At 42.1% G+C, this 20,850-nt stretch overlaps 1 protein-coding gene across 3 annotated transcripts; it reads left to right on the forward strand.

The window, feature by feature from the left end:
* The first annotated feature begins 1,812 nt into the window (after positions 1-1,812).
* LOC145437820 (uncharacterized) lies at positions 1,813-19,256 on the forward strand. Of its 3 annotated transcripts, none has more exons than XM_080315121.1 (24): positions 1,813-2,248; positions 3,094-3,316; positions 3,789-3,890; positions 3,949-4,066; positions 4,786-4,859; positions 5,236-5,312; positions 6,144-6,305; positions 6,951-7,083; positions 7,305-7,412; positions 7,466-7,499; positions 7,708-7,834; positions 8,142-8,291; positions 8,356-8,429; positions 11,085-11,169; positions 11,231-11,322; positions 12,447-12,534; positions 12,825-12,973; positions 13,036-13,078; positions 13,132-13,225; positions 13,970-14,060; positions 14,118-14,205; positions 14,556-14,956; positions 15,704-16,295; positions 18,332-19,256. In XM_080315121.1, the coding sequence occupies exons 2-24, from the start codon at positions 3,096-3,098 to the stop codon at positions 18,445-18,447; spliced, it is 3,219 nt and encodes a 1,072-aa protein (XP_080171247.1). In that variant the 5' UTR covers positions 1,813-2,248; positions 3,094-3,095; the 3' UTR covers positions 18,448-19,256. The 3 variants fall into 3 exon arrangements, with proteins under 3 accessions (XP_080171247.1, XP_080171245.1, XP_080171246.1); XM_080315119.1 differs by having other exon boundaries at positions 1,816-2,248; positions 8,353-8,429; XM_080315120.1 differs by having other exon boundaries at positions 1,817-2,248; positions 3,952-4,066; positions 8,353-8,429.
* The last annotated feature ends 1,594 nt before the right edge of the window (positions 19,257-20,850 follow it).

Raw genomic sequence — 20,850 nt, forward strand, 5'->3', positions numbered from 1 at the left:
TAACTTGACACTTCAACTCTGAGTGAGTGTTCCCGATGTGCATTAGTGAGTTCTGTTCTGTATTTGTTTTTGATTAAGTTCATGTCCGCAAAGGCTGATTCACAGCGATAAGTTGAACCAAGCACGCTTGCAACCGTCATAGCTGCTGCGCATACACCACTGTACGTTTCCAAGTCAACAAGGAACCAAAAGTTTGCTGCAGCCTTGTGGGCTTTGAGGTGGAGGTCATTTTGCAGTGTTACAATTTCAATTTTAAACTGTTCAGCATCCAGACATAACAGATTTCAATATACCTGTCAGCAGCATCGATTACGAAAAGTTAGAAATATGGTACTAAACTGCGTTGAGTGTAAGAGAAATGAGCCGTGTCAAAAGATGCAATACGAAATGGACATACACATATTGAAAATCTGCTAGTACTTCACCGCTATCTGCTACCGAATAGTAATGTTGTTTACTACTTTGGGATTGTCCTGGACGTCGAGCTACCATAACGGAACCCCCCGCCATTTCAAGAAGACCGTGGATGGCATTCCGTCATGTCGATTGTATAGGCAGTGCGCCGTATCCTACGTCTTCGATATCTTGTGGTTCTATTACATGTTGGTATATTACTAATTGTAATTGATGAAAATTTGATATCATCATTTTGAGTGTATTGACATTTGTAAGCTACAATGTGATTTAAACAAGAATAACTAAATCTCAATCTATATATTTAAAAGCTCGCTGGTAATAATCTGACGAACATTGGTAAATGCTGCTATTCGATCTATTTTTAAAACAGTCTCGCGGGCTACTCATCTGTTCCTCGCGGGCTACCTGGTGCCCGCGGGCACCACGTTGGTGACCCCTGGTGTAGTAGTTACGATAAGCGCCCACCAATCTGACGGATCGGATTCGATTCCCGTCGTTGGTTTATCTGGGCTCCTCTTCCGCGCGCGGGTCGTCAGCTATGGGCTTAGCAATTTATGTTGCGTTCAGATTGCTGAGCAGTAATTACCTCCGGGCAAGCAAGCGTGACGTCGGGTGTTGCATATCTATCCGTAGGTTAGTTATCTATACCTAGACACAGGTGGGCGTCTGATTTCAAAGACTACTGCAAGTCGTTTCGACACCTTGTCTCGTAATGTTGTCATCGGATATTCTGAACTAAAACGGAAGTGAAATTGATATTGAAGGTTTCGCAAGTACGATGGAATAATCAAAAATGGTGGATCAATACGCGACGGTGTCGTCGGAAACTCGGTACGAAAGTATATTGCATAATCCATGTACGTTTAAAATATGGCTCAAAAGGTAGTCCAATAGAATGCTTTGTTGTCATTTTTGTCACTAGATGGAAGATACGTCAAAACCCCGGATGAAACTGGAAACATGGTTGTAATTTTTCTGCACTGTTGTAAATTGTTCAAATATTGCTATTGTCAGATGTTCCTTATTGCAAACACATAAGTACGAGTAATTCAAGTATGATTCGATCAAGCGAGGCCGTCATCGCAGAGTAAGGCTGGGGTTTCGCCGTTTCTTTACGCTATAGGTAGGCAATTTTTTGTTATCAAGTTTTTGAGATTCACGTCGAATTCCGATGGGCTTGGTGTCGTACGCCGTGGCTCGCATATTGACAATAAGTCGCGTAGCATGCAATTTTCGTTACTTACTTCGGCCGTACATGTAAAATTCCTGTAGAACAGCACTACTGTATAGTGAGTACTGAGAAATATTATAGTTACTAAATTTACCAGCAGAGCAGGTCATGTACCATTTGCAAACCAGCTACAATGTTCAATGAAGGCCTCCAATTCTATTTATTTGCTCAATATATATTATCCATGAGGGAATCGCGATCGCTCGCCCTCGCTGCTGCATGGCAAATGAAATCTCTTTTGTATTTGTGAAACCATTCTTTTCAGTCCGATGAAAATATAGTTTGGGTGGTCTATTCATCGCTGCTCACCTGATACATCAGGCAAAACGTACGGTACCAAATTTCCAGTAGGGGTCTAGGATAGCAATAAATGCCATCAGAAAACCCTGCTTGCACTGAACTAACTGTGAATGTAGATTTTTAATCTGGCTCTTTGTTTTCCAGTATAGACCGTTGTAGTATTGGTACGATTTTGAAATTAGTGAGTAAAACTCGTCATATCTTTCGGTTACTTGAGCGTCACTCTGGCGGAACAACGCCCCACCCACTACACAAGATCTGTCTTCGCGTCCGCTGGACTTTTAAAGCCTCCTGGCCAAGGTAAGCAGTCTGTCAATAACAGATTATCCAAACCAACTATATTCTGTGTTACCCACTCGTATTCATGCTAGTATAGTTTGCAGTTAAGTTATTGCAGTATACATCGAAGAGTTTTCCATTGCGGCATGAAATAGTATCCTTGCATCGATGGTGTCGATAAAACAGTAATCAGTAACTTGTTAGACCAGTGGTTCTCAACCTTTTTGACCTCGCGGACCTCTCAAACCAAATGTTACAGATTGATAAACCTTCAAAAATCTAAATTCACCCCAACTGAAATGTAAATCTAATGATGTCTTTTCTAAGTTTGTAGGCCTACAAGGCGAAGCTTGCAAAATCCTGTTAAAGACCGGCAACTTGATTGTAATTTTTGTGTTTCCGCTGAACGAAATGGGACTTGCTATACCTATATATAGTGTCATTAAATCTTAATTTAATGAAGTTTGTTTGAAGTCTCGCTAGCTTCAAGATATAATTTGTCCGAGTTGTAGGCTGCGGTACTTTTAGACAGTTTCGTCCTAACACTTGCACCATTGTGACACATGATCAAAGTCGACCATGAACTCTCTATGATGTCACTATGCACAAAAATATAATCCAAACTTCTAATTCAATTTACAATTTCATAGACTAACGTCCAACTTTTTGCATTCTTGAATTGTGACATAAATTTTGACATATTTGGTGGACTCGCAGGAAACTTGATTCGTTCGAGAACCACTGGTTTAGGCCACTTTTTATTGAGTTTTATCCCACGAATATATATTTTATCTTGCTGCAAATTTGATTCTGACTGGTGTTTCGCTTTCTGCATGTTGTCAGCAACTGACTGAAATTTCGTTTAGATATGGACCAAAATGGATTGAAGGAAAATATGAAGAATTCACCCCCGACCCGGCCCCGTACGACTCCGTCTGGAAATTCCGTCGCATCCGGGATGGCATTGAAAATCCCCAAGCAACCATTGAAAAGTGCTGGCCCTGTGAAAAAAGCTCGCCAGCCCAAAATTCGAAGAGACGGGGCGCCAGATACTCCTAACCAACCACGTCCCTCTCGGGAGACTCGCAGGTATACAACTAGGCAACTTTATATATTCCAAAATAGATTGCTTAGAGTATCTACACAGTCTTTATCAAAGTAGTTTCGAAGTAGAATTATAGCTACACACTATACAGTTTTTATCCGAATTAGATAAGAACACAATTACTGAATTCACAAAAAGTTGGAAATTGAATGAAATTTGAAATTAAAAATGCATCAAAAATCAAGTTCAGTTCATATCAAATCAGAATTGTCATAAGCACGAGGATAGCAAATGTTTGTACTGCATGATCGGCGCGTTTCACATGGTATAGTTCTGTAGCATTTTCAGGAAAAGCAGAATTTAGATTAGAATTAAAATCAGATTATAGAAACATTTCACAAACGCGATTCAAATTAGACAACCAACATTTCACTCTTACGAGTCTCAGAATCATCGAGTTGTCCAAGTCTACAGTTTCAGGCAGTTCTTTGTCATAAAAGTCTTGCATCGTCACAGAAATGAGGAAGAACCTGAAGAACATAGGAAAGCAGATGAACCACGACACTGTTCCTCTTCACCAACACGCCGAAAAGACAATGGAGATGCGTCCGAAGATATGTGAGTCCACGTATTCTCTCTTATGCTCTCTGCAGTCTACGTGTCTCGCTATTTCTAGTAGCAAGCCAAACGATATTCAGCCGGAAGAGCTTGTGGATGTAGAGTCGACTTCTCAAAGTCTGAAGCAACTTCTTTCCATTGGAGAGGAAAGCTCTTCCAGGATTGTTTACAGTCGGGTTGGTAGTTTTGTAGCAAGTCGAATATCTTTTTATACGATTGAATGATATCTTGATATTGACAATGACAAAAACCCGAATATTTTCGGCTTGCTGACAGGGGTAATCGGCAGCAACTAGTAGAGTATATCGACAATCCTATCACCAAATATGATATCGCCGGACGCCGGCGTGAAATTTCGAATAATTGATGATAGTTGATATGCAAAGTCCTTTTTAGAATCTCTACTTACTGTGGACGATTACCTTTGTCCAGAATCGGACAACTTGAAAATGCTCAGCTTTCGAATGATAGCTACACGGTTTTTCCAAGCTAGATTAGAAATACAGGATTCGCGAAAACTTGTAAATTGGACTCAGGTTCCGTTCATACCAGATCAGAGTTGATTCTAACAAGCACGAGAACAGCAAACGTCTTTACAACAAGTTTGGCTCGTTTCGCATGATACAGCTCTCCTGTCGCATTTTCAGGAAAACTAGAAATTAGGTTGAATTCAAATGAGAGCATAGAAACAATTCAAATATTAGATCACTGGCATTTCGTTGTAACTATTCTACTTGGACAACTAGAATTAACTCGTTGACAAGTTTGCCCCAGACGAGTGTCAGCCGAAAACATTCAGGTTTATTTCAATATGAATTTATTATTCAATTGTATATTGAATATCTCTCCATCCAATAGCATCTACGAATGTGTATATGTCTATCTTTCTGTCCAGATTCAACTGCTCAACATTGCCGAAAATCCATCCTGCAAGAGCCGGCCCGAGTGCTTGGGAGACGACTTCAATGCGTGAGTAGGGAATTCCAATATACAATTGAATAGTTGCCTTGGAGTCGACTTTTATCAAAATACACCAACCAAAACTCTGTCAACAAAAGGAGTTCGTGTACCACCTAAAAATAGTCCATTGAACGCTCTCTCATTCGAAATTTCATGCTGGTGACGTCATATTTTGTGATACGATTGTTGATATACAATGTTCTTTCCATTTCTCTACTAGTTGCTGACGATTACCCCTGACGAGTGTCAGCCGAAAATATTCGGGTCATTTCAATATGAATATACTATTCAATTGTATATTGAAGTTCTGTACCTCCAAGAAGCTCTTCGAGTAGGGAATTGTGTTATTGTACGTCAGAGTGTTGATTTGTTTTTTTGGGTTCAGTACCAATGGACGATGGGACCCGGAAACTTGGCATCGATCCCTCGAACCCCCGAATGAGAGGAAACCACCCACAATCGGTGAGTCAGTGGCAGGCTACTTCTACTTTTGCAAAGTGCTCAAGTACGTTGTGCCTACTTACAGTACCTACTCAAGTGGTTGTGTTTTTACACTGCATCTACTTGATCATTTTTAGGCATAACTGGGCGTAGAATACTTACTTTTTTGCTTGGAAATTGCTACTCTAGTTGAGTTGGTATTTACGACGTTACTTCTACTTTAGTACCAGCTTTGTTTGACCGTCTCTCTGTAGAAAACTGGGACCACTATAAAATTTTCAGCTTTTTCTAATAAGTTTAGAATTAGAATCACAGCTACTAATTGTTTATCATATTTGAGTAGAATTAGAATTAGAATTATAGAAATACTCTTATTCCAAATTAGATTAAAATTAGAATGACTACGCATTTTTTCGACAACAAATTACGATTAGAAATACTGACTTCGCGAAAAACTTGGATATTAATCAAGTTCCGGTAATATCAAATCAGGTTTCATTTTTATGAACATGAAAATGAGAATCGCAAATGTCTGTACAGCAAACTGTGCGGAGTAGTTCTAGTTGCAAGTTTTATAAAGTGAGTAGTTTGAGTTCTAGTTGCGTATTTTGAGAATGCAGTTGTTTGTGCAAGCCTTTGGTCGATTACTTTTCGTTCATTCATTTCTACTTGGTCTCAGTAAGTAATTTTGATGTGTCGCAATTCTCCGCTTCTACTTGCAATTGAGTACCGGTACGGCATTACTTCTACTTCTACTTGAGTAACAATGCTGCGTGCTTTAGTCACCTTGGATAGAGAACAGTTCATCTCGAAAAATACGAGAGAATGATTCAGTGAAATGGCTCGTTGCAGACAACAAAGATTCTTTCGCCGATGACGCTTCGACCAACGGAATCATTCTTGGTCCGCAACGTAGAAGCTTCCAAGACGGCTGTCACGTCACAAACTCCTCGACCAGTCGCCTGTCCAAGCATCACCTGACCAGCCCCACTGAATCGTCCAGACTTCCCGGCAGTGCGTACTTCTTTATCCGTGTTTGATAACCATGTTATTATCTCTGCTAGAGCTGAGCAAAAATGAGTAGCTGAGTATTAGTCTTTGTGTTGAGTATCAATCATGATGATGTAAGAAGAGTATGGATGATGTGGAAAGTTTAGATATATAGCTTTTGTACGACCATAAAGTAAATAATGCCAGTTCTATACATCTCATTAAAGATGATTTGGTGTTGTTTTTACCATACCTATTTCACTGCACTTTGTGGAATGCTGTGAGTTGATCACGACTTAACATATCTCATTTCCATTAACGATCTTAGTTTTGTAATGCATGCTTTGTATGCTGCGACACCACTAGTCGAGGTTTCAAGGCTCCCACTGTGGCAAATAGTAGTGAAACTATGATTTTCTTGATAAATTAACTCTCTCACTGTCTCGTTTCAGTGCTTGAAAGAAGCGTATTTCGCTACCTCGCACAAATCATTCGAATTAATGCTCAATGCTGATTCGAGAACTCAAATCACTGTGCCCTACACTACAGATGCTGATTATCTTTAACATGTTTAATAACTCTGAGTAAACAGAGTTTGATTATGACTAGTAGCTTAATACAACGAAATACATAAATCGCGGTCAAATTGACCCGAAACGCCTTTTGCAGCTCGACCGCGGCTAGTAATTCGTCAGCGGTCCGAGGTTGCGGACTATGAGGGACCGGCACCAGGGCGCGAACGTCAGATCGAGTCTGCCAGCGCTCTCAGGACAGAAGACTTTGACTGGGAACGGCCGAAAGGGTAGGCCCGACTTTTTCTTCTTGCTCCTAAATTTCTATTCCAATGGATGTAACGATTTCTGAGTATGTTTACAAAGGAGCATGCTCTGGCTGGTTTTACCTAAAACACTGAACTCTTGGATAGAAGTGTAAGTAATCAAAAATCATGACCGCTTCGGTATCGCAAGTCGGCAAACCTAGTCGAGTACAGTGGAAAAGGGCAAGTACTCTTTGTTACTTCAGTCGGTTCGAACGTGACCTGAGTGACCTTCGACCCGAGCCTCGGAGTCGCGGACCTCGAGAACTACCCAAGAGTCTGCACGAGTTACGTACCGAGTACGCCAGAGAAAGGTGAGCGATGCTCGAGTACTTTGCGACGTCAGACTGAAATATCTGCTTTTCAGGGAAAGCGACCCCAGAGATCGGAAATACTCGCAGGTGAGTCACGATTTGGGGCCGGGTACAATGAAATCGAGTGCTACGATTTCAGTTGGTTATTCATTGTAATGATTGAGTCGAGCAAGGAGAGGTGACTTTTCGAATGAGTGATGCTCGATTCTGATTCGAAGAACTTCGATACTCGATCAAGCCCGTTCCTGATAGTGTCGTATCTTGGAATTTGGATTGCAAACGAGTTCTGTTTTAGTCTCGTGATTTCGGGGCCCGCTACCCCCCGCAGCAGAGACGCGATCGCAGATTCTCAAACAACGAGCCCGAACCTGAATGGTTCACGGACGGACCGACCAGCAGAACGGACACCATAGACCTGACAGGTGATAGACTTGTGCAAACTACTGCATTTTTAAAATGTGCAACTACAATAGAACTAGGACCTAGTAAATCTGCAACTAGATCTTTTTTAAACACGGTAGCTACCAGAAGAACGACTCACTTTTCAAAGCTGGCAACTACAACTAGGGCTGGTCGCTTTTCAAAACTATAACTGGGATTGCTCACACTTCAATACTCGCAACTAGAACCAAAACTACTCGCATTTCAACTCGTGCAACTAGAACTAGAACAACCGGAACCTCTTTTTCATAACAGTCTGCCCCAATAAGCATGTTGTTGACCTGGCAGGTTTCACCGAGGACACTCCAGTCGCCGCGGCCGATTTCAGCTCCTGGGGAGGGGAAATACCCATGGACGATCTGGACCTGCCCGATAAAGGAAAGGGGAAAGAGAACGAAGAGACAAAGGAGGAGACAGAGGAAGAAAAGAGTGAGAGTGGTAAGATGACGGGCTTGGTCGTTGTTTCTTTTTCCTGTGAATTTTTTATTTTCATCTTTAGTAGAGAAGACAGAAGAGGTTGAGAAAGTTGAGGTTGCTGAGGAGGCGAACCGTTCGGAAACCCCCGATATTTCGGCGGTAAGATGGAATCACAGTTGGACCGCTACAAAATTTTCAGCATTTCCCAATTAAACTAGAAGTAGAAATATAGCTATACAATTATACATGTTGTGCAACCTAGATTGGGATTAGAATTACTGGATTTGTGAAAGCTTGTAAATTGAATCAAATTCAGTTCATATCAGGTCAGAGTTGATTCTAATAAGGATGAGGATGGCAAATGTCTGGCAAATGGCTCATTTCACGCATTACAGTTTCTATGGAGCATTTTCAGGAAAACCAGAAATTAGATTTGAATTGAAATTGGAACGTAGAAACATTTCTCGAAAAAGATCAGAATTTCGCTCTAATTATCTAATCCGACTAATTGCAACTTCAGTCGACCCTGCTAAACTACAATAATGTTTGTTGAATTATTACAATATCATACAGAGCATAATTTTTGATTTGTTCTTAATGACAAATTAGTCGATTAGTTGTATCAAGTAGATCAGTGGTTCTTAACCTTTTTTCCTCCAGCGCCCCCTTTCAAAATTTATCGTGCTCTAGCGCCGCCCCCACCTCATATTGTAAGGACTGTAATAAAGACATCGGGTGAGAGGGCGGGCCGTTACAGCACTTCGCCAGTCCCCCTAAAAAAACGATTGTCTTGGGCACTCATAGCGTGACAAACCAAACTTCTTGGGGCTTCGCCCCCAAGAACCCCGTCGCGTGATTTTGACAGTCAGCAAAGTTTGTGTGGCCTGTTCTCCCTAGCTGCCAAATTTTTATAATGCATGAAGGAATAGGTGGTAATTGCATATGTATGTCGCTATAAACCTTTTGTCGTCTCGGCCCACGTAATCAGATTTGCCAGTAGCGCTGAGTGAGCTCTTGGAAATTGAAGGCCATGTAATTTATACTTGAACATATTCAGGCGTGCCCGGTGGCACAAATTACGTCATTACATGTTTTTATTTTGTTACCTCTTGTCCGCTATATAGTCATAAGATATTGAAACGCATGAACGTATTAAACTAAAGTAAGCACACGGTTCAAAATTGGTATTTCTTCACTGGCAAATAATTTTTATCTGATGGATGTTATTTGTCCTGTAGGTGCAGATTGCGATGACATGATAATTCGGACCTATGGGCAATTAGACTTATATACATCGAAGTTCACGGTCAACATAAACGCAATCTTCTTCAACTAAGGTTTTATCGCTGACGATCTTTTTGGCACATTTCTCATAGTCCCATATTGGCCGGAACTTCATATGTCTTCTTGCATCGTGACGTGGCAATGGCCGACACCGAAATGGCTATTTCTATTTTCTATAATTATGTGTATTTTTTCGTCGTTAAAACATGTGTAATTTATGTTCATTTACCGACATAATTTAGGGCACCCTTCGAGCTCACCCCCCCCCCCCCTCGATTGGGGGTTTGGGTTGCAACAGTTTCGGTCCTGGTAAGAGGTCAAAGTTCAGTCGGTCTTTTCGGGACTTTGATATTGGAAATATTTCGCGATTTAGTCGCGCTCGAGGACCACTCTACTATAATAAACCACATAATTGTATGTGGTATATTCAGGGTCAAATCAAGGTTGTTATAACAACAATCGGGTACGGTCTCATACCCTGTGGTTCGAACCAGTTGTACACATCCCGAATTCACATCTGCGTTCGGCAATACGGAGAAATTAATGGTGTTGGATTTTGCTTTAGTGCCTTGTGTGACTAAATAAGTCAACTGCAAATGGGATGCATATATCGTCGCAGTGGAATCAAAGTGACTTATGTCCAGTTTTCAAATTTTGAAGGTCCATTTTTAAAACTTGAAAAAAATCAAATTTTGAGAAATTTTCAATTTTTTTCGGCCATATCTTGGTCATGGTTATGTCTGTTTCATTAACTCAAAGTTAATCAGGGCCAATATATGGCTGAAAGAAGATGAAAGCTTCAAGTAATGTCAATTTTCTCAAAATGTGTAAAATGACCATAAGTCACTTTGATTCCACTGTGATGATATCTGCTCACAATGAATTAAGTACTGAACCCAGTTATTAATTTCGACATGAATGTATTCCGAACAAAGCAACTCATATTATATAACGTTCATGTGAGGTTGTGGACCACAACACTAGTTGGTGTCATCCTTTGTGATGCGAAGAAGAAATATTCTGACGATTTAATTTTGTAGCTCTCAAATACAAATATATTTAGTTATTCCTTTCGTGCACAAAGCACATTTTATGTGCAAGGGGAATAATACCTAGTTCGAAACATTTTGTTGAAAATAACCCGCAAGTGTGACGGTAGTGTTTTAATGGAAAATTGGCGATCTAAAAGTACGCGCAATTCATTTTACATGAATTTTATTAACCCACTACATTTATGAAAACATGTGTAGCAAACGTCGCCGCGTAGCGCGACTAAAAATTTCGAGATTTGATATGTTTCGTGGAATGTTAATTTGAACTGAATATTTATTAAGGATATGTCCTACTACTACATCATCTACTGCGAAGCCATTATTCTTCAGCGCCCCCCATATCGATCCTGAACCCAGCGCCCCGCATATCGCCCCCTGAGCGTTTCCGCCCCCTTCAAAATCGCCAGTGCTCCTTGCGGGGCGCTGGAGGAAAGGTTAAGAACCCCTGAAGTACATAGTTATATCCTGTGCTTTTCAGGCGATGGACGAAATCTTGAGAGAGTCTGAAAATGCGGAGGAGGTGTCAAGCCGATTCAGCCGTTGGTTCAAGAAGGACAACGAAGGTATATTTCCAGGTTGTCATGGTTACGATACGATGCGTTATGAATATGATTTGATTTTCAGGTTTGAACTCTCCCGATGAACTCGAGAACGTCGCAGAGCACGCTGCTGAACGAGGACTTGCCTCTCCTACTGATGTAGCGGGGAAAACACAGGTGCGAGTGATTTTTTAATAGCTATGATCGTGGGTTTGTATTTAGAACAGACCCGGGCATGATATGCCCCGTAGAAAGTAGCTTGGAATTTGGAAAGTGCAGTTGGCTGTGCTTAATTCACACAATTTTGTTCCGAATTAAGCGGAAAATCAATTGTTCGTTTCATGGTTGTGCGTAAAGGCTGAGAACGCATTGAAAATACCGTGCCTGTTCTGTAATCAATGTATTGCAGCTTTGCAATACCGCAGTAATTGGCACTGTTCACATAAAACGCACAAGCTTGGTTGTATCGTGCTTAGAATCCTGTTTATTTGTGTGTCCTGTTTTTGTAGCCTACGTATGGTTGTTCAAAAATAACTTTATTTTCCGGAGTCCGGGTATTCACTGATTACGTTGTTGCCTAAAAATCGCTGCTCACCAAATTTGACTCTTCAAATTTTACTGTCAATACGGTGAAATTGTAAAGCTGTCTAAAGAACGGTGCTTACCCATTATTGGTCACTTCCAACCAGTAGATGCGAAGTTATTGCAGTTGAAAATTTTGGATTCGCAAAAATAGCCTGGGCGGTGGGTAATCCCAGAGTTGCTAAAAATGGAAAACTCGAATAACTTTGTTGTACAGGTTGGAATTGCGTCAAATTTGTTTTCCATCGTTTTTGTAGATAACTGAACAAATTCATGGGGCTGACAGTAAAATTTGTAAACAACTTGGAAATTCAATTCAATTCCGAAACAAAAAGGAACTCCCGTTCATATCAAATCAAAGTTTGATTCTCAAAAGCACGAAAATGGCAAATGTCTGTGCAATAAGCTTGGCTCGTTTCGTATGATGCAGCTCTGTAGCATTTTTAGGAAACGCAGAAATCAGGTTAGAGTTGAATTAAGAGCGGAGAAACATTTAGGAAATCAGATTAGAATTAGTCTACCGGCATTTTGCTGTAATTACTCTATGTAAACAATTACAATTATCTGGTTGTCCAAGTCAGCTAGCAGCCTGCGTAAACAATGTGATTCGCTGCTTTTAATGTAGAAATAAAATGAAGATTCCTAATAATATAGTGTACACTTTAGCTCCTGCAATGTTTTCTGTCTCTCATTCGGTAAAAATGCTTGCTGTGATTCAGACGGACGTTCTGCGATTCCTGACTCAGATGAAGGAAGAAGAATCTGCGGTTTTGAAAGCGGAACAGCGAGAGATTTTGAAGCAGCAAAGTAAGTCGATGAGTTGTTGACAGACTTTTGCAATCTGCTGGATTTTCAAAATGCGCAACTAGAACTAGAACTACTCAATTGTTCAAAAGGTAGAACTAGAACTAGACCTCGCTTTTCACAATCCGCAACTAGAACTAGTTACTTCTTGAAACTCTGAACTAGAATTAGAACTAGAACTATTCATTTTTCAAAATGTGCAACTAGAACTACCGACTTTTCAAAACCTCTTGACTAGAACTACTGTCTAGTTGTGGCAAGTTTCGTTTCCCTCAATCCTTGTCCTCTTGCAGTGGAGCTAGGATCTGTGATGAGTGTCGCGGACATCGAAGCCAACGTCGGTGCCAGACAGCCGTACAGAGGAGGCGTCGACGTTCAGAACACGGACGCCTTCAACAAGCTAGTCTCGTCTCTTCGAGAAAAAGATAAAATGCGGCACCAGGTGAGTTTTTTTCAACTCCACAGGTAACCTTGACTGCTTTAACCTGATCTGATTCTTTGCAGCTCATGGCGCAGCAGGCGATCCTTCAGGGTAAAGCCAACTCAGGTAACATAGTTTCTGTTTGAGTCCAGTTCCAGTGACTCATTTCAAATATTTAGGTACCGAAAGTGGCCAAAACCCGTTCCAACAACAACAAGTTCTCATCAAGAAACAACTTGATCGTCAGAAGGAGGCTTACAAGGAGAAAGTCAGGTTGGTGACGTCTAGTGAAAAGATCGGACTCTGCCAGTAGGCTGTTCAGATACGAGAGTCGATGTAGCAGTAACGCCGTAAATCTCTTCCACATCTTAAAATTGTCCCAAGGGAGGATAGAAAATGAATATCCGATACCTCGAGACTTCATATACTTTTAGCTGGTTATCGTACGAGCTCAAGAATCTGATAAAAATCCGGGGTCCACAAATCACAGTGCGAATAGGTGCAGTTCTTGAAAAGTCCTTCACTTCCTGTAATACAGGGTCTATTCTAGACTTGGACAGATGGATAATTCCGGTTGTGTAATTAGTGAAATGTTTCTTTGCTCTAATTTTCATTCTAATCTAATGTCTGTTTTACCTGAAAAAGCTGCAGGAGAATTGCATGGTGCGAAACGAGACAATCTTGGTGTACAGACATTTGTCAATCTCGTGCTTATCAGAATGACTGTGATCTGATATAAATTGGACTTGATTTTTGTTGTTTTCTTTCTGTGTCGAAATGGTATTTAATTTCCAAGTTTTTGCGAATTCCTATCTAATTTGAAGAAGGTGGAAATTTTCCTTGTTTTCCAACTAGTCCAATTTCACTGCGAAACGCGATGAATACAATTACACATCAGCAAACAAATTCCGAAATGTATATAGTTCGCAGTTTTCGCTAAATACTGTTCGGCAGTGTTGATGGTAGTCTAAAAACTACTTGTGCAGCGTGAGAAAATACTAGTGCTTCGTCTCGCAGGATGATGGAACAGCAACGTCACGAAGAAAAGCTTCGAGAAGTTCTGCGTTCCGTCGACGCCAAACTGTTGGAGAGCAAACAGACAAACAAAGTAAGACCGGTGTGAGCGTCTGTTTCGTGCTCCCTGCTCATGTCGTGTTCACTGCAGAGTCTCGCGTTCATGCCGACGTCTGTGATGCGCAACATGCAGGAATCCCGAGAGGAAAAGAGAGAGGAAATGATGGGAGAGTCTGACGGTGAGTCGAACTTCGAATTTGTTTTGGCAAAAGTCGTGTTTAAATTAAGATTTGTCCTTAATTGTTGATGCTACAGTGAAAGTTGAAGTAAGGTAAAAATAGTGCAACAGGCCACACGTATACCATCTTGCTTCATTTTTAGCCACTGCTCTCGTCAACTCTGACCATGTAAACCTCATTTAAGAGGTTTTATTCAGAAAAATAGCTTGCTTATTTATGACAAAGGACATTTTGGATTAGTTAATTCTAATCTTTGCTCCATAAACCCAGAAAAACACAGGAAGCAAAATTGTGAAAAATTGTCCAAGGTAAGCCGGCTTCACTGTACTTGAATGACGACCTCTGTTTAGATCTGGCGAGCGCTACTGCGTCATTTTCTGCCCGGCTGGCGAACAGCGGCAAAAAAAGCCCACACGACCAGAACAACGAACTGCTGGCCCGCATCTACCAGAGCGCATCCCAGGCCAAACGACACGACGCGGGCGGCCTTCGCAGGAACGCGAGCTACCCCGAGGTGCTGATGGACGCAAACAAGATCGGTGGCGCGTTTCAACCCTTGTCCCGGCAGCACGTGGGCACCAGTAATCTGGATTTGAGCCAGTTGCACGGTGATATGGACTTGGCCAGGTTACGGCTGCTAGAACTGCAGAACAGGCAGCAGGCGATGTCCGGAGGTGGTCGGATGCAGAAAAGCGGCTCGAAGTCGGAAAGATTCCACGAATCTGAGACGGAGCTGAAAAACCAACACGAGGTCAGGTTTTTTTTACTTAGCACTTGTTGTGACTTGTGAAATTCATACTATTAGCGGAGGGTCGAGTCCGAGTCATTGTGTTGGCTGTTCAGTTTCCAGTTAAAGTCTTGCTAAACCCACTTTTTATAACTCTGTTTGGTGATATCGAATGGTTCACATTTATAATACACAAATTTTCCTCACTTTCACACTGAATACTTTGAGAATTGAGACGTCGTGCAGTATTTAGATTTTCGGAATCGTTACAGTACAGTTACATTCGATTAGTATCAGTTTTAATAAAGCCATTTACGATGAATTACGTTATCAACGGCGAGGCACAGTTTCTGGTCCCCTTTCAAGTACCAATACCGATAGACGAAATCCCAATAATGTGGTTACTTTACTGATCTTTGAAATTACAATGAAATGTCGGTCTTGGCTGTCTGAATCTCGAGTCAGATGACTTGGTTCGAGTCATGCAAAATGACTCGAGTCCAAGTCGATTCAATACACAGTTTGAGTCGAGTCGAGTCATTTCCGTATATTGGGAAAATGACTTTCAGAGAGTCATCAGAAAATCGTGACCCAAGTCGGGCTCCTGATATAAATATACCATTCAATTGAACGAAAACTGTAGTTACCGTTCTAATTCTAATCTAATTTATAAGAAAATGTGCAGCTATCATTCTAATTCTAATCTAATTAGGAAAAGCCGAAAATTTTCTAGCTATTCAACGGCAGACTTATCAAACTATCCATGTACAGGTGGCAGTATTGACGCAGTCCGTCCTGAAACAGATCGGAATCACGGAAGAACAACTGAGCCGACTGAACTCGCAACAACAGCAGGCCGTCGTCAGGATCGTGCAAAACCAATTCTACGAGTTGCAGGCCCGGAAACAGCAGGCCGACAAAAAAGCGCAGATGATGCAAAACGAGCAGCAAATGTCCGAACGCCTTCAAAAACAAGCCGGCGCGCTCGCGCCAAATTCCATCGGGGTCAAATTCGCTCCGAATGCGGGCTTTCCGGGGGTGACGGCGCCAGGACCCATTCCCGGGCTTCTGCCTTCCAGCAACCCGCAGCTTCACCCCTATCAATTACGTGTGGCCCCGCCTCTGTCTTTCATATCGCCCATGGCACGAGCCCCCGTCGTCCCCGCCACGTTTTTACCCCATCAGCCCCACCTTCCCGGAAGGATCTTACCCCCAAACGTGCCTCTGGCCAACCAAGCGGCGGCTTTCATGCAGATGCAGCTGCTGCAGCAACAGCAACAACAAAGGTTGTATGCGGCCGCGTTTCAACAGCAACAACAACTGCAGGCGCAATTGCAGGCTGCGGCCAGGCAGCAAAATGCGAGTAAGTGAACCGTTTCCAGCTTTTGCTGTGAGTTTTCTACTTTTTTAGCATGTAGCTCAATTACTTGAACTAGATTTAACTTTTGCGTAGAAATAGCAGTAGTCAAAAGGCAAGCAATCTTTCCTATGCGGTGTGCCAAAATATCAAGAAATAGCACCAACTGGCGTGCCAACCATTTTGAATTTTGTCATATTTAGCCTTTCAAGCAAAGGAATTTCACCAACCACCTATCTGTAGCCGGCAACGGCACCGATTACGTCAGCGATTCTTACAGTATTGGTCGCGAAGAGTAGAAATTTTGGTCGCCTCCGCATTAGACCTATCTCCTAATGTACGTACCGTAATACGCGTCATGATCGATCTGCTGTGGTTGCCTTGCCCAAGTCTACTGTGTTCGGTACCATAGCCAATAAGTGACAGGCCCAAGATGTTACGATGAGACGGCCTGATGATAAAAAATGTGCCAACCCTTGTATTATACAAGTAGGTTTGATGTCACAATTCGGTTGGTCTGACACTAGATTTGTGTTCAAAGCTCTAGAGATTGCGGTATAGAGGTATAGGTTTTAGTTTCCAGATATACTGGAATCGCTTACACGTATCAGACAAAACTAAAACAATATATCCTTTCTTGAGACGAACACAATTCCAAATTGGCATTTCGAAATGGGACTCATTGTTTCCACTGTGGGTGGTCTCATTTAAGACGTAGCCTAATGCTCAATCTGTGGGCACTGGACTATTCGCCCTGGTCATTTCGGTGCTTGGACTGTGGACATATCAATGTCGAACGTTCTCGTCCACATGCGGCGGTTATAGATTTCAAAGTTTTATCGCCGCGAATCATTTTGGCAGCGCACGGAGTAACATGTTGTTTGAAACGTGTGTCTTGTAGCGTGAAAATGCCCAGCGCCAAAATGCTGGTTCATATGAAATAGTCGGGCTCCCACAGGATACACAGTGCACACTCCTAGACTAAAGCATCCAAACGGTTTCATATGGTATATTAGGTTGCCGTGTGTCCTGTATATACACTTTTGTGGGTGTCCCAAAACCAAGAAATTAGGCCACGGTAAATCAATACTAATGTTACATGTTTGCAACAAATAGGTTTTATAATATGTCGTGTTTTTCAAATCATTTGGCGTGCCATGAAAAATCATCTCGCGTGCTACAAATGGCACACGTTCCAGGGGTTGCCGACCTCTGCAGTAGTCTAAAGCAATTTTGGGCGACTGGAGTCATGGCTTGACTCAAGTCAGACTCGAGTGAACATTTTCAGATGACTTGACATGACTCGAGTCACCTTGCAAAGATGTGTCACTTGAAGGTCTTGATCCCAACACTGGTCTAAAGCCTGACTACTTGAGTAACAACCTAGTAAGCACGGAATTTTTTGTTAGGTAGCGCAAGTTGAAGTAGTTTGCTAACCTCGTAGTTACTTGAACTACGGTTGGCACTTGGCATTGATAAAATGGAAGAGTAGGTATTCTAGGCCTGGTTTTGCCTACAGACTGAAAAGTAGGCAAGTATCCTAAAACGATTAGCACAGTAATGCATGTAGAAAAAACAGGGTTGTTACCAAGTCACAAGGTTCCGAGTCACGAGTCAATTTCACTTTCTTAGTTTTGACTCGCGTCATTTTCAATTCACCGCCAAGTCGAGTCTAAGTCTGGGAGCAGGCGGTCGAGTCCGAGTCATAGTGTTGAGACGTGAGTCTTAGTCTGAGTCAGGCTCAAAACACTTTTTTAATCTGTGTTTTGGTGATGCCGATGCCTCGCGTTCATATTATACCCGTTCCCTTCACTCTCAACAGTTTCTGAACCCCAATTTCAAGGATCAGGACTGATAGGCAAAATACCAATCATGTGGTGACTTTACTATTCTTCCTAGTTACAACGAAATGTCGGTCATGGATGCCCAAGCCGTGTGCAATGACTCGAGTACAAGTCGGGTCGAATCACAATTGACTATTGGAATATGGCGAATGACTCGAGTTCTTGCTCCTCACCATTGTGTTCTTTATTCTGTCACAGAAGACGGCCGGGAATTCAGCAATCCACTGGAACGTTGGTTCGGCCGCGACGTCCTCAGCCAGTCCCAACTGCCCCCGCATAAGCCCCCGATGAGCGACCCAAACAAGGAGGGGTGAATCCAGTGATCATGTCCGATTCTTCTACTTGATGTCAATCAAACGGGGGTAGAGTCAATCATCGGCGACAATACTTGCAAGTATTTTGGCCTCGGACACTGCCCGCACTGTACATTGAATGTAAATAGTTTGTACATAATTCGTCTCAACTGTGAGTCACTGAAAATCTTGTAAACTTTGTAGAAAGGTTCATTTTCACTTTGGTTCGTTAAGTTTCATATTTTTTCCTTCCCGAAATCGCGCAGACACCTTCTTGGATCAACACAGCGTTAATTTTGGTGTAACTTGGTCGGATATCAGTTTCAAGCTCCATGCTTTCAGATCAAGTTTGAGATTTGGTGTTTGAAAATAATACGTTCGTTACCTGTAAATTGCATGATATTTGTATGAAAATATTGTATTTGGGCGTTTTAATACATTTTTAGTTTTCACTGTGAATTTCTCTTTACGTTTCTTTCATTCATTTTGTAAATAGGATTCTCTCACCGTACCTTCTGCTCGTGTGACAAAAAAAACGGTCTCAAAAACGGAAAAAAATGTGTTTCATGCTTTATTCGCATAAATCTTTTGTAAATATTGTACATATGTGTGTGATGCATCAATTGTATAGCTCGCCAATCTATTTGCGGTCGCATGAAATACGGAGCGGTGACTTGACATTATGAAGACGATATTGTAAATATGTTACGCAATTATGACTGAAGGCTGTGACCGGACTTTGCATGTTAACGATATGCTCCATTGTTACGTAAGTCGTTGTGGTTGAATATGGTTCTATGACGCCTTGAAATAAAAATTTATTCGTAAAAGGCTTACTTTCAACGCTGAAGTGACTCGGTTTACCATCATCGCTTCATGGGTCTCTAAAAGAGGTTGGGGCGAGCCCCTGTGACAGACAGGCAATTCAGCGTGCTTCATGGCTGCAGTTTCTTGGAAATGAATGCAACCGTGTTATGAATCGAATACACCTCTTTGCTTTACACCCCTGATTCGAGAGAGTTTTATACTAGAGGCAAATTACAAAAGGGCGTCCTCCGAGGACGAGGAGTTGGCTTAAAAGTGTTGTTTCGGTACTGGCCACAACACACAGTCACATTCTCACATATATGCACCGACCTAACAGTATAGCAAGCAGGGCTGTCAAACAGAAGACCGGTGGGTCAAAAATTTTCATACGTGACCCGTGAAGAAGTCTGTTGCAGACCAACGAGAAATGAATACCGACCGTAGCAATCACCAGAGCTCAAATTCGAGATGACCACATATTAGTCTACTCTAGTTAATTCAAAGACCTATATGTTAAATGAAACCACTCCTGAGAAGGAGAGGGATATGATATTCCGTTTTTTTTCTCTCCTCCATGCTATTCGTGATTGCTGAGCGCCTAGCTGGATAGCTGCGGATACCAATCGGATCTTTGGTATGACCCGGCCGGGGATCGAACCCACGACCTACCGATCGAGAAGCCTGACGCATATTACAATCGATACGCAAAGCATTGCGATTGCGACGTCATATGTATTCATATCTAATCTTAAAACCCGCGAGGGGCGTTAAAGAGTGTCCGGGATTTAAGTCACGAAAATATGATAACCCTACCGTCACCTATTATGCTACGACGATATCTAAAATGCAAAGCCAAGCTTGGGATAAAATCTTATATCACACGGCGTCTCAAGCTTGAAAGCACTGGTTCATTTTCGAGTTCGTGTGACGACGTCGGTCGCAGGATTATTTGCTGCACGTTGGATCATCGTAGATGTGCGTTGTTCCAGCATGGCAACAGCCGCTGTGTGTGGCGAAAAGAGTTAATATTGCAGCTTTACTTGACGTAAAAAGAAAACCTGAGAGACTAGTAGGCTAAATAGGCTATAGTGATGTCGTAGGATAAATCTGTTTCATATATTGCGCAAACCTATAACCTCAAATGTCTAACCTGCTGCTCATATGAGCGTAATGGTGAGCAACGGCACTATTTACGCATCAAGCGGCCCAGGTTCAAGTCCCGCCGTCAAGGGGTTATTCTGGGCTCCTATAATCTCCCGTGTCGCTGTTGTTACGGTGACAAAAAGCCCAGTAAAACATCCGATGAAGAAAGAAATAAGTACTGAAATAGCGACGAAGAAAAGATAAAACATCGAAGGAGACTCGTGACATCGGACACTATAAGCCAAGGTGGATGCCAGAATAAGAGACCGCAACTGCCGACTGCTGGTCATTTCGGTATCCACCTAGTTCCTATCTGTTCATTGCGTCGCACTGTGTGTCTTGGTTACCATACGCGTCCTCCGAGGACGCTTAAATGTCCTCATTTAAGCTTTTAGAGAGAGAGAGAGAGAGATATGGTATTCTTTTTCGCCTGCACCATCGAGATGCGGTGACGACGGAGATGCGATACGGCCT

Source organism: Botryllus schlosseri, chromosome 4 (genome assembly GCF_051294905.1).
Source record: "Botryllus schlosseri isolate E-star chromosome 4, Bs_hap1, whole genome shotgun sequence".
Classification (NCBI taxonomy): domain Eukaryota; kingdom Metazoa; phylum Chordata; class Ascidiacea; order Stolidobranchia; family Styelidae; genus Botryllus; species Botryllus schlosseri.

Bases quoted from the DNA above. Each gene is read 5' to 3' on its own strand.
- LOC145437820 (XM_080315119.1), top strand. From the start codon at position 3,096: ATGGACCAAAATGGATTGAAGGAAAATATGAAGAATTCACCCCCGACC. The intron at 4,860-5,235 runs GTGAGTAGGGAA...TTTTGGGTTCAG, and splicing joins TTGGGAGACGACTTCAATGC to TACCAATGGACGATGGGACC. The intron at 5,313-6,143 runs GTGAGTCAGTGG...GGCTCGTTGCAG, and splicing joins GAGGAAACCACCCACAATCG to ACAACAAAGATTCTTTCGCC.